The 17,945-nt window shown below is 41.2% G+C and overlaps 1 protein-coding gene across 2 annotated transcripts in view; it reads right to left on the minus strand.

Annotated features, from left to right (window-relative positions):
• bbs4 (Bardet-Biedl syndrome 4) overlaps positions 1 to 17,945 on the minus strand; it is a 112,531-nt gene that overhangs the window by 82,128 nt on the left and 12,458 nt on the right. For both annotated transcript variants that reach the window (XM_072282106.1, XM_072282107.1), the window contains exon 3: positions 10,871 to 10,925. In XM_072282106.1, coding sequence (XP_072138207.1) covers positions 10,871 to 10,925 — 55 coding nt within the window. The remainder of the gene's footprint in view (positions 1 to 10,870; positions 10,926 to 17,945) is intronic.

The following is a 17,945-nucleotide window of genomic DNA, read 5'->3' on the forward strand; positions in this document are numbered from 1 at the left end:
GCATGGTCCCGGAGAACTGGAAGACTGCAAATGTCACTCCACTCTTTAAGAAGGGTGGAAGCGTTGGAAGGAAAAAGAAAGGAAATTACAGGTGAGTTAGCCTAAATCCGATGGTTGGGAAAATGTTGGAATCTATTAAGGGTGAGGTTTCGAGGTACTTGGAGACTCATGATAAAATAAGACAAAATCAGCATGGTATCTGTGAAGGGAAATCTTGCTTGACAAATCTGTTAGAATTCTTTGAGGTAGTAACAAGCAGGCAGGACAAAGGAGAGGCAGTGGATGTCATTTACTTGGATTTTCAGAAGGCACTTGATAAGCTGCCACACATGAAGCTCCTTAACAAGATAAAATCCTATGGCATTACAGGAAAAATACTGGCATGCAGAGTTGAATGGCTGACAGGCAGGAAGCAGCGACTGGAAATAAAAGGGGCAGACCATGATGAAATTAATAATCTTTTCAAGAATCTTATACCAATTTATATCAATCAGAATTTCCTGATGATCCTACCATAATGCATGAATTTTTAAGGAAACTAAGGAAATTAAGGAAATTACGAGCCGATGAACGTTTAACATTAGATGCATCCATTACTGAAGAAGAAATAAGGAAAGCAATTTTTTCGATGAATTCTGGTAAAGCACCTGGCCTGGATAGGTATACAGTTGAATTTTATAAATCTTTTTCAGATGTACTTTCTCCCTGGTTATGTAGAATTTTTAAAGATGCCTTATCTGTAGGTAAATTACCACAATCCTTTTATGAACCATCTATCTCATTAATTCCTAAAAAAAATTAAAGATCCCAATGAATGTGCATCATATAGACCCATATCTTTGTTGAATGTGGATCCTAAAGTCTTTTCCAAAATATTAGCAATTAGAATACTACCACAAATTGTCTCCAAAGATCAGACAGGATTTATTAAAAATCATTACTCACATTTTAATATTAGGAGGCTAATGAACATTGTATACACTACTCCATTTAAAACTCTAGAATGTGTTATTTCGCTTGACACCAAGAAGGCATTTGACAGACTTGAATGGGAATATTTATTTGATATACTTGAGAAATTTAATTTCAGCTCAAAATTTATATCCTGGATTCAACAAATATATTGTACACCCCTGGCTGCTGTATTTACCAATAATCAGAGATCCCTGTTTTTTAGGCTTTTTCGAGGTACAAGACAGGGCTGTCCTTTAAGCCCTTTACTTTTTGATATTTCCCTGGAGCCCTTGGCAATTGCTATTCGTGATTCGCCTAATATATTTGGCATTATTCGTGGGAATGGGACGCATAGAGTATCACTATATGCAGATGACCTGTTACTATATATCTCTAACCCAGAGAAATCCATCCCTGCAGTAATAACACTATTTGCTCAGTTTAGTAGTTTTTCTGCTTATAAATTGAATCTTAATAAGAGTGTGCTTTTCCCATTAAATAGGCAAGTTTCAATTTATAGACAAGCACCATTTAGATTAGTTACTGATTATTTTACTTATTTGGGTGTTAAAATTACTAAGAAGCACAAGGATCTATTTAAAGTTAACTTTTTACCCGTAATTGGTCATGTTGAACAACTGTTTACTAAATGGTCCCCCTTGTCCTTATCTTTGATTGGTCAAATTAATACTATTAAGATGATTATTTTACCTAAATTTTTGTATTTATTTCAGGTGGTATCAATTTTTATCCCCAAATCTTTTTTTGATATTATTGATTCTAAAATTTCTTCCTATATATAGCAGAATAGAAATCCCAGGTTAAGTAAGAAATATTTACAGAAATCAAAAAAAGGCGGCAGTTTGGTTTTGCCGAATCTTAGGTTTTACTACTGGGCAATTAATATTTGATATTTAACGTTTTGGACACAAGAATTGGATGAAACGCAATGTCCACGATGGATGAACCTTGAGCGGGAGTCTGTACAGGGGTTTTTCGTTGGCTTCTATTCTTGGAGCTGCGCTTCCCTTTGCACTTACTAAATTGAATAAACAAATGATAAATCCAATAATTAAACATACAGTACAAATATGGTTTCAATTTCGTAAATTCTTTGGATTGAACAAATTTATCCTGTCAAGTTCTATTACATCTAATTTTTTCTTTCATAGAACATAGAATAGTACAGCACATTACAGGCCTTTCGGCCCACAATGTTGTGCCAACCCTCAAACCCTGCCTCCCATATAACCCCCCACCTTAGATTCCTCCATATACCTGTCTAGTAGTCTCTTAAACTTCACTAGTGTATCTGCCTCCACCACTGACTCAGGCAGTGCATTCTACACACCAACCACTCTCTGAGTAAAAAACCTTCCTCTAATATCCCCCTCGAACTTCCCACCCCTTACCTTAAAGCCATGTCCTCTTGTAGTGGTGCCCTGGGGAAGAGGCGCTGGCTATCCACTCTATCTATTCCTCTTATTATCTTGTACACCTCTATCATGTCTCCTCTCATCCTCCTCCTCTCCAAAGAGTACAGCCCTAGCTCCCTTAATCTCTGATCATAATCCATACTCTCTAAACCAGGCAGCATCCTGGTAAATCTCCTCTGTACCCTTTCCAATGCTTCCACATCCTTCCTATAGTGAGGTGACCAGAACTGGACACAGTACTCCAAGTGTAGCCTAACCAGAGTTTTATAGAGCTGCATCATTACCTCGCGACTCTTAAACTCTATCCCTCGACTTATGAAAGCTAACACCCCATAAGCTTCCTTAACTACCCTATCTACCTGTGAGGCAACTTTCAGGGATCTGTGGACATGTACCCCCAGATCCCTCTGCTCCTTCACACTACCAAGTATCCTGCCATTTACTTTGTACTCTGCCTTGGAGTCTGTCCTTCCAAAGTGTACCACCTCACACTTCAACCATCTAGAATTGATCAAGCTTTTCTTCTATGGAAAACAAAGGGAATAACATGTTTTCGTGATTTATTCATGGATGATTGTTTTAAGTCTCTTGAACAGTTGTCTAATAAATATAATTTGCCTAGATCACATTTTTCAGATATTTACAGATTAAAAACTTTTTGAACACTACCTTATCTACCTTTCCGATATTGCATCAAATTGAAGTTACAAAAAAATTTTTAGGTTTAAACCCTTATTAGAAGAGATTAATAACAAATATTTATGATCTGATTATGAAAATACGTCTAGATACATCTGATAACATTGAGTATGAGTGGGAAAGAGAACTTCAAATATCTTTATCTACAGAGAAATGGGAAAATATTTAATTAGTCAATACTTCCTCAATGTGTGCCAGACATGCCTTGATACAATTTAAGGTGGTTCACAGGGCTCCTATGTCCAAGGATAAGTTAGCTCGTTTTTATTGCCATATAAATCCTGTTTGTGATAGCTGTAATTCTGATGAAGCTTCCTTGACACATATGTTCTGGTCTTGTCCTCTTCTAGAAAAATATTAGAAATATATTTTTGATATTATTTCAGTAGTTCTGCGTATTGATTTACAACTTCATCCTATTACTCCAATTTTTGGACTACCAATGATAGACTCTAGTCGTTTATCCTCGTCAGCTTGTTGTCCAATTGCATCTGTTACATTAATAGCCAGAAGATCCATATTACTTAAATGGAAAGATTCTAATCCCCCCACTGCATTTCAATGGTTTTCCCAAACAATAGCATGCCTAAACTTGGAAAAAAATAGGAGCGGTACTATGGATCCTTCGGTTAAATTTGCAGAAACTTGGAGGCCATTTATTCAATATTTTCATATGATGTAAGTTGACCCTTTCTGAATCCTTTGTAGTAATTTTTTTTTGTTCATGTAAAGAGGAGCGGAGTTAATGACAAATAATAATTTTAGCCGATGTAATATGACAGCCCAAACTTTGTTTGTTTTTTTCAGTTTATTTTTTTTAGTTTAGGGTTTTTTCTTTATAAAATATCTTTTTTATGGTCAGTTACTATGAGATTGGGAGGCTAAACTACATCTGTTACTTAGAATCTGTGCTTGTACATGTTAATTGTTACTATAGTAATCCTGATCTCTATGTATCATTACTATTATTGTTATGTTTAATTTTGAAACTTAATAAAAAGATTGAAAAAGAAAAGAAATAAAAGGGGCCTATTCTGGTTGGCTGCCGGCGACTAGTGGTGTTCCTCCGGGGTCAGTATTGGGACCGCTATTTTGCACATTGTTTGTCAGTGATTTGGATAATGGAATTGATGGGTTTGTGTAAAGTTTGCAAATGATACAAAGACAGGTGGAGGGGTAGGCAGTGCTGAGGAAGCAGTGTGACTGCAACAGGACTTAGATAAACTGGAAGACTGGACAAAAGAGTGGCAGATGGAATACCATGTTGGGAAATGTATGATAATGTATTTTGGTAAAAGGAACAATAGTGTAGACTATTATCTAAATGGGGAAAAGGTTCAAACATCAGAGGTGCCAAGGGACTTAGGAATCCTCGTGCAAAACTCCCAGAGTTTACAGGTTGAATCTGTGGTAAAGAAGGCAAGTGTAATGTTGACATTTATTTATTTATTTTTGGTGTGTGCGATGTTGGCGGGGCAATGTCTTTTTTCCATGCCTTTACAAGGCACGGAGCGAGACAGCGAGAGAGAGAGAGACTGTATGGTGTGCCACTCCTCACACAGACATTTCGCAGTATTTTTCTCTTTATTTTACGAGGTCGAGTTGCGATCTCGACACTCAACCTGGCACAGATGGAAAGTGTACTCGGGAGCGGACCCGACTGGGTTCGAACCCGGGAACCTCCGTTCCAGAGTCCAGCGCTGATGTCATTGCGCCACCAGCCGGCCCGTTGGCATTTATTTGAAGGGGAATAAATTATTTTGGTATTTACTGAGGAGAAATCATGCCAAAGTCAAGAGACAAGGGAAATGAGTGCAGGTGTTTTGGAGGATATTCATATATCAAGGAGCAGGGAGGACATTCATACCGTCACGGAGGAGTTACTTGTAGCCTTAAAGCATATTTCAGGTAGATAAATCCCCTGACTGAGTGCATCCTCAGACTTTGTGGGAGGTAGAGAGGAAATTATGAATGCCTTTGTAGAGATTTTTGCTTCATAATTAGCCTCTGGTGACGGTCCTAAAGACTGGAAGGTGGTTAATGTTGAACTATTGTTCAAGCCATGGAACTACAAGCCAGTCAGTCTGACATTAGTTGTGGGAAGTTACCAGAGGGAATTCTGAGGAACAGGGTCTACCAGCATGTGGACAGATAAAATCTGATTAGAAGGGGTCAGCATGGCTCTGTGTGTGGGAAGTTGTGCTTGACAAACCTCAGAATTTTTTGAAGAAGAACCAAAAATGTAGGTAAGTGTCTATTTGGATTTTTAGCAAGGACCCACATGGTAGGCTGGTCTGGAATGTGAGTTCCCATGGAGCTAGTTAGATGGGTTCAAAATTGACTCAAAATTAGGAAGCAGACGGTGTGGTTGAAAGTCATTTCTTGGAATGGAGGCCAGTGACTACTGATGTATTGCAGAGGTTGATGTGGGACACTTGTTATTCATTATTTATATAAATGATTAGGATGTGAATGCACAAGACTTGATCAGCAAGTTTGTGGATGACATGAAACTTAGAGGCGTTATTGACAGTGAGGAAGATTATTATTGATTACAAGGGAATTTTGATTAGTCAGGGATGTGGGCAAAGAGCGGCAACTGAATTTCAATGCATAAAAGTGTGAAGTGATGCATTTGGAAAATCAAACGAATGCAGACCTATACTATGAATGGTAGGGGGTGTAAAGGAACAGAGACACATTGGAGTATGTACCTGCCTGGCCTCTGTACCTCCCTCTGCAATTGGATCCTCAACTTCCTAACTGGAAGACCACAGTCTGTGCAGATTAGTGATAACATATCCTCCTTGCTGACGATCAACACTGGCACACTTCAGGGGTGTGTACTTAGCCCACTGCTCTACTCTCTATATACACAAGACTGTGTGGCCCGGCATAGCTTAAATACCATCTATAAATTTGCTGACGATACAACCATTGTTGGTAGAATCTCAGGTGGTGATGAGAGGGTGTACAGGAGTGAGATATGCACATTAGTGCAATGGTGCCGCAGCAACAACCTGGCACTCAATGTCAAAGAGTTGATTGTGAACTTCAGGAAGGGTAAGACGAAGGAACACATACCAATCCTCATAGGGGGATCAGAAGTGGAGAGAGTGGGCAGCTTCAAGTTCCTGGGTGTCAAGATCTCTGAGGTTCTAACCTGGTCCCAACATATCGACGTAGTTATAAAGAAGGCAAGACAGCGGCTCTACTTTATTACGAGTTTAAAGAGATTTGGCATGTCAACAAATATACTCAAAAACTTCTATAGTTGTACCGTGAAGAGCATTCGGACAGGCTGCATCACTATCTGGTATGGAGGGGCTACTGCACAGAACTGAAAGAAGCTGCAGAAGGTTGTAAATCTAGTCAGTTCCATCTTGGGCACTAGCCCACAAAGTACCCAGGCCATCTTCAGGTAGTGGTCCATTTTTAAGGACCTCCAGCACCCAGGGCATGCCCTTTTGTCACTGTTACCATCAGGTAGGAGGTACAGAAGCCTGAAGGCACACATTCAGCGATTCAGGAAAAGCTTCTTCCACTCTGCCATCGGATTCCTAAATAGACATTGAACTTTGGACACTACCTTACTTTTCTTTTAATATACAGTATTTCTGTTTTTGCAAGGTTTTTTAAAAATCTACTCAATATACATAATTGTTTTATTTATTATTATGTTTTATTTTATTTATTACTTTTCTCTCTCTGCTAGATTATGTATTGCATTGAACTGCTGCTGCTAAGTTAACAAATTTCACGTCACATGCCGGTGATAATACACCCAATTCTGATTCCATAAGTGAACAGTTTGTTGAAAGTGGTGTCACAAGTTAGACAGAGTGGTGAAAAAACACTGGCCTGCATTAGTCAGGGCACAGAAAATAGGAGTTGGGACATTTTGTTGCGGTTTTATATGTCATGAGTGAGGCCACGCTTCGAATACAGTGTGCAGTTTTTGTTACCCTGTATGTGATCAAAGATGTGGTAAACTAGAAAGAGCATAGAAAAGATTTATGAGGATGTTACCAGGACCAGAGTACCTGAGTTATAGGGAGAGATTGGTCAGGCTAGCATTTTTAGAACTTAAGAGAATGAAGGAGAACTTAGGAGAATGCCCTTTTATAAATGTTTAAAATTAAGAGAGGCATAAATAAGGTGGACGGTAACAATAATTTTTCCAAGGTAGGGGAGTCCAAAACCATGAGGCATAGATTTAGGGTAAGAGGAGAAAGATTTAAAAGAGACCTGATGAGGTAACTTTTTCATGAAAAGGGTGTTCAGTATATGGAACAAGTTACCAGAAGATGTAGTTGATGCTGGTACAATAGTATTTTTTAAAAGACACTTTGAGAGGTACAAGGAGAAGTGGGGCTCAGAGTAGTTCGAATGCAGGAAACTGGGACTAGAAACAGAAACACAGAAAACCTACAGCACAATACAGGCCCTTCAGCCCACAATGGTGTGGCGAACATGTACTTATTTTAGAAATTACCTTGGGTTACCCATTGCCCTCTATTTTTCTAAGCTCCATGTACCCATCCAGGAGTCTCTTAAAAGATCCTACTATATCTGCCTCCAGCACCATCACCAACAGCCCATTCCACACACTCTGCACTCTCTGCGTAAAAAAACTTACCTCTGACATGCTCTCTGTACCTACTTCCAAGCACCTTAAAACTGCCCTCTCATGTTAGACATTTCAGTCCTGGGAAGAAGCCTCTGACTATCCACACGATCAATGCCTCTCATCATCTTATACACCTCTATCAGGTCACCTCTCATCCTCTGTCGCTCCAAAGAGAAAAGGCCAAGTTCACTCAACCTATTCTCATAAGGCATGCTCCCCAATCCAGGCAACAACCTCGTTAATTTCCTCTGCACTCTTTCTGTAGTTTCCACATCCTTCATGTAGTGAGGTGACCAGAACTGAGCATAGTAGATCAAGTGAGGTCTGACCAGGGTCCTATATGGCTGTAATATTACCTCTCGGCTCTTGAACTCAATCCCATGGTTGATGAAGACCAATGCACCATATGCCTTCTTAACCACACAGTCAACCTACGCAGCAGCTTTGAGTGTCCTATGGATTTGGACCCCAAGATCCACACTACCAAGGGTTTTACCATGAATACTATATTTGACCTACCAAAATGAACCACCTCATACATATCTGGGTTGAACTCCATCTGCCACTTCTCAGCCCAGATTTGCATCCAACTGATGTCCCGCTGTAACCACTGACAGCCTTCCACACTATCCACAACACCCCCAACCTTTGTGTGATCAGCAAATTTACGAACCCATCCCTCCACTTCCTCATCCAGGTCATTTATAAAAATCACGAAGAGTAGGGGTCCCAGAACAGATCCCTGAGGAATACCACTGGTCATCAACCTCCATGCAAAATATGACCCGTTTACAACCACTCTTTGCCTTCTGTGGGCAAGCCAATTTTGGATCCACACAGTAAGGTCCCTTTGGATCCTGTGCCTCATTACTTTCCCAATGAGCCTTGCAAGGGATACCTTATCAAATGCCTTGCTAAAACCATATACACTACATCTACTGCTCTTCCTTCATCACATCCTCAAAAAATTCAATCAGGCCCGTTAGGCACGACCTGCCTTTAGCCATGCTGACTATTTTTAATTATATTATGCCTCTCTAAACGTTCATAAATCCTGCCTCTCAGGATCTTCTCCATCAACTTACCAACCACTGAAGTAAGACTCACTGGTCTATAATTTCCTAGGCTATCTCTACTCCCTTTCTTGAGGAAGGGAACAACATCTGCAACCTTCCAATCCTCCAGAACCTCTCCCGTCCCCAACACACACCTTTGGGAGCATTTAATATGTAGTGGGAGCTTATCGCCACTGCCCTACCCCCCCCTTTTCCTAATCGGCCACCATTCAGATAATAATCTGTTTTCCTATTTTTGCCACCAAAGTGGATAACTTCACATTTATCCACATTAAATTGCATCTGCCATGAATTTGCCCACTCACCTAACCTATCCAAGTCACCCTGCATCCTCTTAGCATCCTCCTCACAGCTAACACTGCCGCCCAGCTTCGTGTCATCCGCAAACTTGGAGATGCTGCATTTAATTCCCTCATCCAAATCATTAATATATATTGTAAACAACTGGGGTCCCAGCACTGAGCCTTGCGGTACCCCACTAGTCACTGCCTGCCATTCTGAAAAGGTCCCGTTTATTCCCACTCTTTGCTTCCTGTCTGCTAACCAGTTCTCTATCCACATCAATACCATGTGCTTTAAGTTTGCACACTAATCTCCTGTGTGGGACCTTGTCAAAAGCCTTTTGAAAATCCAAATATACCACATCCACTGGTTCTCCCCTATCCACTCTACTAGTTACATCCTCAAAAATTTCAATGAGATTCGTCAGACATGATTTTCCTTTCACAAATCCATGCTGACTTTGTCCGATCATTTCACCGCTTTCCAAATGTGCTGTTTTCACATCTTTGATAACTGACTCCAGCAGTTTCCCCACCACTGATGTTAGGCTATAATTCCCCGGTTTCTCTCTCCCTCCTTTTCTAAAAAGTGGGGTTACATTAGCCACCCTCCAATCCTCAGGAACTAGTCCAGAATCTAACAAGTTTTGAAAAATTATCACTAATGCATCCACTATTTCTTGGGCTACTTCCTTAAGCACTCTGGGATGCAGACCATCTGGCCCTGGGGATTTATCTGCCTTTAATCCCTTCAATTTACCTAACACCACTTCCCTACTAACATGTATTTCGCTCAGTTCCTCCATCTCACTGGACCCTCTGTCCCCTACTATTTCTGGAAGATTATTTATGTCCTCCTTAGTGAAGACAGAACCAAAGTAATTATTCAATTGGTCTGCCATTCCTTGCTCCCCATAATCAATTCACCTGTTTCTGTCTGTCGGGGACCTACATTTGTCTTTACCAGTCTTTTCCTTTTTACATATCTATAAAAGCTTTTACAGTCAGTTTTTATGTTCCCTGCCAGTTTTCTCTCATAATCTTTTTTCCCCTTCCTAATTAAGCCCTTTGTCCTCCTCTGCTGAACTCTGAATTTCTCCCCGTCCTCAGGTGAGCCACTTTTTCTGGCTAATTTGTATGCTTCTTCTTTGGAATTGATACTATCCCTAATTTCTCTTGAGGACTGCGTGTCCTCATAATCTAATCTAATCTAAATTGGACTTGATCAATATTAGGAGATGCGCAGAAGAGTTTTGCATATTGATGGAAAGTAGAAGAAGGGATATAGGACCAGAATTCAGTAGAATAGTTAAAAAGCACAGTTGTGGGTTTTGTCAGGATATGAGCTAAAGCAGAGTTGGAGTCAGGCAATCTTACAGAGGTGGAAACAGATATTGTGGGACAAGATGGAACAATTCTGTGAATCAGAAGCTCATCTTGGGACCCAGTATAGCTCCATGCCAGCAATAATCTGGTTCAGAACTTTGGAGTAGGTGTAATGGAGGTGATTGTGGTGTTCCCAGTACTTAGCTGGAGCCAAATACATACTTCATTATGGAAAGGGAAATTAAGCCTTATTGTTGCTTCTGATCATCAGCTTTTGGGACGAGCATCCATGTGATGGCCACTGAAACGGGAACAGGTTTAGTTGTGATGTCCATGATCAAAGGGCCTGTCAGTACTCATCACATTTCATGATAGCACACAACATCCACCATAATCATGAGCAAAGTCGGAGAGTAAGATCAGTTCTCATCTGTTAAAGCACAAATTAAACAGAAGAAAAAACATCACCTTTTTTTGATCGCGATTTTGGAAGATCAGCTGAAACATCCGAATGTAGCGTAATCTGGAAAAATTGAATTTGGGAATACAGTGAGTCAAACTACAACAATGCTCTACAATGCATTCCCATCAGTAAGCCCACAGTGAAGCATATTCTTGGAGTATCAGGTTACTTACCATTTTCCTTCAACCCAATTTGTTCTAACTAATTAGTGTCCCAGTGGCCACTCCCAGGGCAGGATCTGCAGAGCTCCTTCTACACTATCTTTTCATCGTGAAACACCCAAAGCATGAGTCTAGCCCTTATTAGTCCTGACAAAAAAACAACATTTGGTTTTTTGGACAAGTTTGTTAGTGCCAAAATCAAGACAGCTATTCCATGCCTATGAAGCAATGATATAGAACAATACACGCCCTTCAGCCCAGAATGTTGTGCTGACCTATATAAATCTACTACATGATCAATCTAACACTTCACTTCTACACAACCCATAACTCTCCAATTTTCTGCCTCCACCACCACCCATGGCAGTGCATTCCATACATCCACCACTCTCTCTGTAAAAAACCTACCTCTCACATTTCCCCAAAACTCTTCCCCAATGAGGTTGTATAAGGCATTGGTGAGGCCGAATCTGGAGTGTTGTGTTCAGTTTTGGTCACCAAATTAGAGGAAGGATATAAATAAGGTTGAAAGAGTGCAGAGAAGGTTTACAAGGATGTTGCCGGGACTTGAGAAACTCAGTTACAGAGAAAGGTTGAATAGGTTAGGACTTTATTCGCTGGAGCGCAGAAGAATGAGGGGAGATTTGATAGAGGTATATAAAATTATGATGGGTATAGATAGAGTGAATGCAAGCAGGCTTTTTCCACTGAGGCAAGGGGAGAAAAAAACCAGAGGACATGGGTTAAGGGTGAGGGGGGAAAAGTTTAAAGGGAACATTGGGGGGGGGCTTCTTCACGCAGAGAGTGGTGGGAGTATGGAATGAGCTGCCAGACGAGGTGGTAAATGCGGTTCTTTTGTAACATTTAAGAATAATTTGGACAGATACATGGATGGGAGGTGTATGGAGGGATATGGTCCGTGTGCAGGTCAGTGGAACTAGGCAGAAAATGGTTCGGCACAGCCAAGAAGGGCCAAAGGGTCTGTTTCTGTGCTGTAGTTTCTATGGTTCTATGGTTTAATCACCTTAAAGAGATGTCCTTTGATACTGGCCATTGTTGGTTTGGGATAAAGGTGCCAGCTGTCCACTCTGTGCTTGCCTCTCATAATAAGGCAATAAGACCATGAAACAAAGGAGCAGAATTAGGCCATTCAGCCCACTGAGTGTGCTCCACCCTTCCATCATGGGTGATCCTGGATGCCACTCAACCCATATTTCCGGTCAGGAAATGATCAACTTTCACCTTAAGTGCACCCATGGACTTGGCCTCATCAACTTTCACCTTAAGTGCACCCATGGACTTGGCCTCCACTGCAGTCTGTGGCACAGCATTCCACAGATATACTACTATCTGGCTTAAAAAATTACTCCTTACCTCTGTTCTGAAGGATCGTCCCTCAATTTTGAGGTTGTGCCCTCTAGTTCTGGATATCCCAATCATAGGAAACATCCTCTCCATATCCACCTTACCTAGTCCTTTCAACATTCAGTAGGTTTCAATGCGATCCCTCTGCATTCTTCTAAATTCCAGTGAATACAGGCTCAAAGCTACCAAAAAACTCCTCATATGTTAAGCCCCTTCATTCCCAGAATCATCCTCATGAACCTCCTCTGGATTCTCTCCAACAACAACACATTCTTTCTGAGATATGGGGCCCAAAACTGTTGACAATACTCCAAGTGCTGCCTGACAAAGTGTCTTATAAATGCTCAGCATTACTTCCTTGCTTTTATATTCTATCCCCCTTGAAATAAATGCCAACATTGCATTTGCCTTCTTTACCACAGACTCAACCTGTAAATTAACCTTATGAGAGTCTTGCCCGAGGACTCCTATGTCCATCTACACCTCTGAAGTTTGAAGCTCTCCCCTTTTAGATAATAGTCCACACTATTGTTCCTTTGACCAAAATGCATTATCTTACATTTCCCAACACTGTATTCCATCTGCCACTTTTTTGCCCATTCTTCCAATTTGTCTAAATCCTGCTGCAATCGCATTTCTTCTTCACCACTACCTACCTCTTCACCTATTTTTGTAGTATCCACAAACTTTGCCACAAAGCCATCAATTCCATTATCTAAATCACTGACAAACAATGTGAAAAGTAATGGTCACAATACTGATCATTGAGAAACACCATTAGTCACTGGCAGCCAACCAAAAAAGGCCCATTTTTTTCCCCAGTTGCTGTCTCCTGCCTGTCAGCCATTCTCCTATCCATGCCAGTATCTTTCCTGTAACATTATACAATTTTATCTTGTTTAGCAGCCTCATGTGTGGCACCTTATCAAATGCCTTCTGAAATTCCAAGTAAATAACATCCACTGCCTCTTCTTCGTCCATCCTGCTAGTTATTTCTTCAAAAAACTCTAACAGATTTGTCGGGCAAGATTTCCCTTTACAGAAACCATGCTGACTTTGACTTATTTTATCATTAGTCTCCAAGTACCTCTAAACCTCATCCTTAATAACAGACTTCAACACTTTCCCAACCACTGAGTGGCCTACAATTTCCTTTATTTTGCTTTCTTCCCTTTCCTAAATAGTGGAGTGACATTTGCAATCTTCCAGTCCTCCGGGACCATGAGATTCTTGAAAGATCATGACCAATGCATCTGTTATCTCTGCAGCAACCTCTCTCAGGACTATGGGACGTAGTCCATCTGGTCCAGGTGACTTATCCACCGTAAGACCTTTGAGCTTGCCTAGCACTTTTTCCTTTGTGATAGCAATGGCACTCACTCCTGCTCCCTGACACTCGCAGACCTCTGACACAATGCTAGTGTCTTCAACAGTGAAGACAGATGTAAAGTACCCATTAAGTTCATCTGCCATTTCTTTGTCCCTCATTACTACCTCACCAGCATTATTTTCCAGTGGTCCAATATCAACTCTCACCTGTCTTTTACTCTTTATATAACTGAAAAATCTTTTGGTTATATTATTGGCTAGTTTGCCCTCATATTTCTTTTTCCCTTCTTATAGCTTTTTTAGTTGTATTTTGCTGGATTTTAAAAGCTTCCCAATCATCCAACTTTCCACTCACTTTTGCTACCTTACACGCCCTTTCCTTGGCTTTTATGCAATCCACAACTTCTTTTGTCAGCCACGGTTGCCTACCCCTGCCATTTGAGAACTTCTTCCCCTGTGGGACATATCTATCCTGCACCTTGTGAATTATTCCCTGAAACTTCAGCCATCTCTTCTCTGCCATCATCTCCACCAGTATCCTTCTCCAATCCACCTGGGCAAGTTCCTCTCTCATTTTTCTGTAATTCCCCTTATTCCTTAGTGATACTGATACATCTGACGTGCTTTTCCCTCTCAAATATCAGTGTGAATTCAATCATATTATGATCATTGCCTCCTAAGGGTTCCTTTACGTTAAGCTCCCCAATAAGATCTGGATTATAAGACAACACCCAGTCTAAGATAGCCTTTCCCCGAGTAGGCTCAAGTACTAGCTGTTCTAAGAAGCCATCTCGTAAATATTCAATAAATTCCCTCTCTTGTGATCCAACACCAAACTGATTTTGCCAATCCCCTTGCATATTGAAGTCCCCCATTACAATTGGTGTCATTACTCTTACTACATGCCTTTTCCAGCTCCTTTTGCAATCTTAACTCCATATCTTGGCTACTATTTGGAAGCCCACATATGATTCCCATAATGGTTTTTTCCATCCTTGCAATTTCTGAACTCACCCAAAAAGATTCAACATTCTCTGACCCTATGTCACCTCTTTCTAAAGATATAATTCTATTTCTTACCAACAGGTTATAATCTTATACTCCTTTATCAAATTGCCTCTTACTCTCCTTCATTCCAAAGAGAAAAGCCCTAGCTTGCTCAGATTTTCCTCATAAGACTTGCTCACTAATCCAGAATCTTGGTAAATCTCGTCTGCACCCTCTCAAGCTTCCACATCCTACCTTTAATGAGATGACTAGAACCAAACATGATACTCCAAGTGTGATCTAACTAGAGTTTTATGGAATTCAACATTACCTTACATATCTTGACCTAATTATCCAACTAATGAAGGCCAAAACACCACAGACCTTCTTAATAACTTTACAACTTGCATGGCAATTTTAAGGGATTTATGAACTTGATCTCACCAATAATGCTGCCTTCACAACCAGATGGCATGCACATTGATTTCTGTTGCTTCTTGTAATTTCTGCCCCACACCCTTCTTTTTCCATAACCCGTTGTGGCTCCCATCTTACCTCTTCTCTTCTCATCACCTGTATATGATCTCCCTCTGGTGCTCCTCCTCCTTCCATGATCTACACTCTTCTCTTTTTAAGATTCCTCCTTCTTCAGCCCTTTACCTTTCCACCTATCACCTCCCACTTCATCTGCCTGCTTGTACTCCTTCCCCTCCCCCACCTTATTTTGGCATCTACCGCCTTCCATTTCAGTCCTAATGAATAGTCTCAACTTGAAATGTCGACTCTTTATTATTCTCCACGGTTTCTGCTTGACCTGCTGAGTTCCTCCAGCATTACCCTAATCACCACTTCAGTCTTGCACTTTACACTAAAAATGAACCTTGCTTTTCAGTAAGACACACAAAATGTTGGAAAAACTCAGCAGGTCAGGCAGCATCGATAGTGATGAATAAATAGTTGATGTTTTGTGTCGAGATGTGCGAGTGTGTTGCTCTGAACTTCCAGCTTCTATAGAATATTGTTTTAATGCCTTGCCTTTTTGCGTCCTTTTTGCAAGAATTATGTAGAATTTTTGACTTGTTTATGAAACATAGAAATTTAGAAAACCTACAGCACAATACAGGCCCTTCAGCCCACAAAGTTGTGCCCAACAGTCCCTACCTTAGAAATTACTAGGGTTACCCATAGCCCTCTATTTTCCTAAGCTCCATATACCTATCTAAAAGTCTCTTAAAAGACCCTATTGTATCTGCTTCCACCACTGTTGCCGGCAGCCCATTCCACGCACTCACCACTCTCTGCGTGAAAAACTTACTCCTGACATCTCCTCTGTAACTCCTCCCCAGCACCTTAAACCTGTGCCCTCTCGTGGCAGCCATTTCAGCCCCGGGAAAAAGCCTCTGACTATCCACATGATCAATGCCTCTCAACATCTTATACACCTCTCATCCTCCATCGCTCCAAGAAGAAAAGGCTGAGTTCACTCAACCTGTTTTCATAAGGCATGATCCCCAATCCAGGCAACATCCTTGTAAATCTCCTCTGCACCCTTTCTATGGTTTCCACATCCTTCCTGTAGTGAGGCGACCAGGATTGAGCACAGTACGCCAAGTGGGGTCTGACCAGGGTCCTATATAGCTGCAACATTACCTCTTGGCTCCTAAATTCAATTCCACATTTCATGAAGGCCATTTGCCTTCTTAACCACAGAGTCAACCTGCGCAGCTAGGAGTGCCCTATGGACTCGGACCCCAAGATCCCTCTGAACCTACACACTGTCGAGAGTCTTACCATTAATATTATATTCTACCATCATATTTGACCTACCAAAATGAACCACTTCACACTTATCTAGGCTGAATTTCATCTGCCATTTCTCAGCCCAGTTTTGCATCCTATCAATGTCCCACTGTAATCTCTGACTGCCCTCCACACTATCCACAACACCCCCAACCTTTGTGTCATCAGCAAACTTATTAACCCATCCCTCCACTTCCACATCCAGGCCATTTACAAAAATCATGAAGAGTAAGGGTCCCAGAACAGATCCCTGAGGCACACCACTGGTCACTGACCTCCATGCAGAATATGACCCATCTACAAACACTCTTTGCCTCCTGTGGGCAAGCCAGTTCTGGATCCACAAAGCAATGTCCCCTTGGATCCCATGCCTTCTTACTTTCTCAATAAGCCTTGCATGGGGTACCTTATCAAATGCCTTGCTGAAATCCATATACACTACATCAACTGCTCTTCTTTCATCAATGTGTTCAGCCACATCCTCAAAAAATTCAGTCAGGCTCGTAAGGCACGACCTGCCCTTGACAAAGCCATGATGACTATTCCTTATCATACTATACCTCTCCAAATGGTCAGAAATCCTGCCTCTCAGGATCTTCTCCATCAATTTACCAATTACTGAAGTAAGACTCACTGGACTATAATTTCCTGGGCTATCTCTAATCCCTTTCTTGAATAAGGGAACAACAATTGCAACCCTCCAATCCTCTGGAACCTCTCCTGTCCCCACTGATGATGCAAAGTTCATCGCCAGAGGCTCAGCAATCTCCTCCCTCGCCTCCCACAGTAGCCTGGGGTACATCTCATCCAGTTCCGGCGACTTATCCAACTTGATGCTTTCCAAAAGCTCCAGCACATCCTCTTTCTTAATATCTACATGCTCAAGCTTTTCAGTCCGCTGCAAGTCATCACTACAATCACCAAGATCCTTTTCCATAGTGAATACTGAAGTAAAGCATTCATTAAGTACCTCTGCTATTTCCTCCGATTCCATACACTTTCCCATTGTCACACTTGATAGGTTCCATTCTTTCACGTCTTATCCTCTTGCTCTTCACATACTTGCAGAATGCCTTGGGGTTTTCCTTAATCCTGCCCGCCATGGCCTTCTCATGGCCCCTTCTGGCTCTCCTAATTTCCTTCTTAAACTCCTTCCTGTTAGCCTTATAATCTTGTAGATCTCTAATGTTACCTAGCTCTCTGAACCTTTCGTAAGCTTTTCTTTTCTCCTTGACTAGATTTACTACAGCCTTTATACATCATGGTTCCTGTACCCTACCATAACTTCCCTGTCTCATTGGAACGTACCTATGCAAAACTCCACACAAATATCCCTTGAACATTTGCCACATTTCTTCCGTACCTTTCCCTGAGAACATCTGTTCCCAATTTAAGCTTCCAAATTCTTGCCTGATAGCCTCAAAATTCCCCTTACTCC

The sequence above is a fragment of the Mobula birostris genome, chromosome 18 (genome assembly GCF_030028105.1).
Source record: "Mobula birostris isolate sMobBir1 chromosome 18, sMobBir1.hap1, whole genome shotgun sequence".
Lineage (NCBI taxonomy): Eukaryota > Metazoa > Chordata > Chondrichthyes > Myliobatiformes > Myliobatidae > Mobula > Mobula birostris.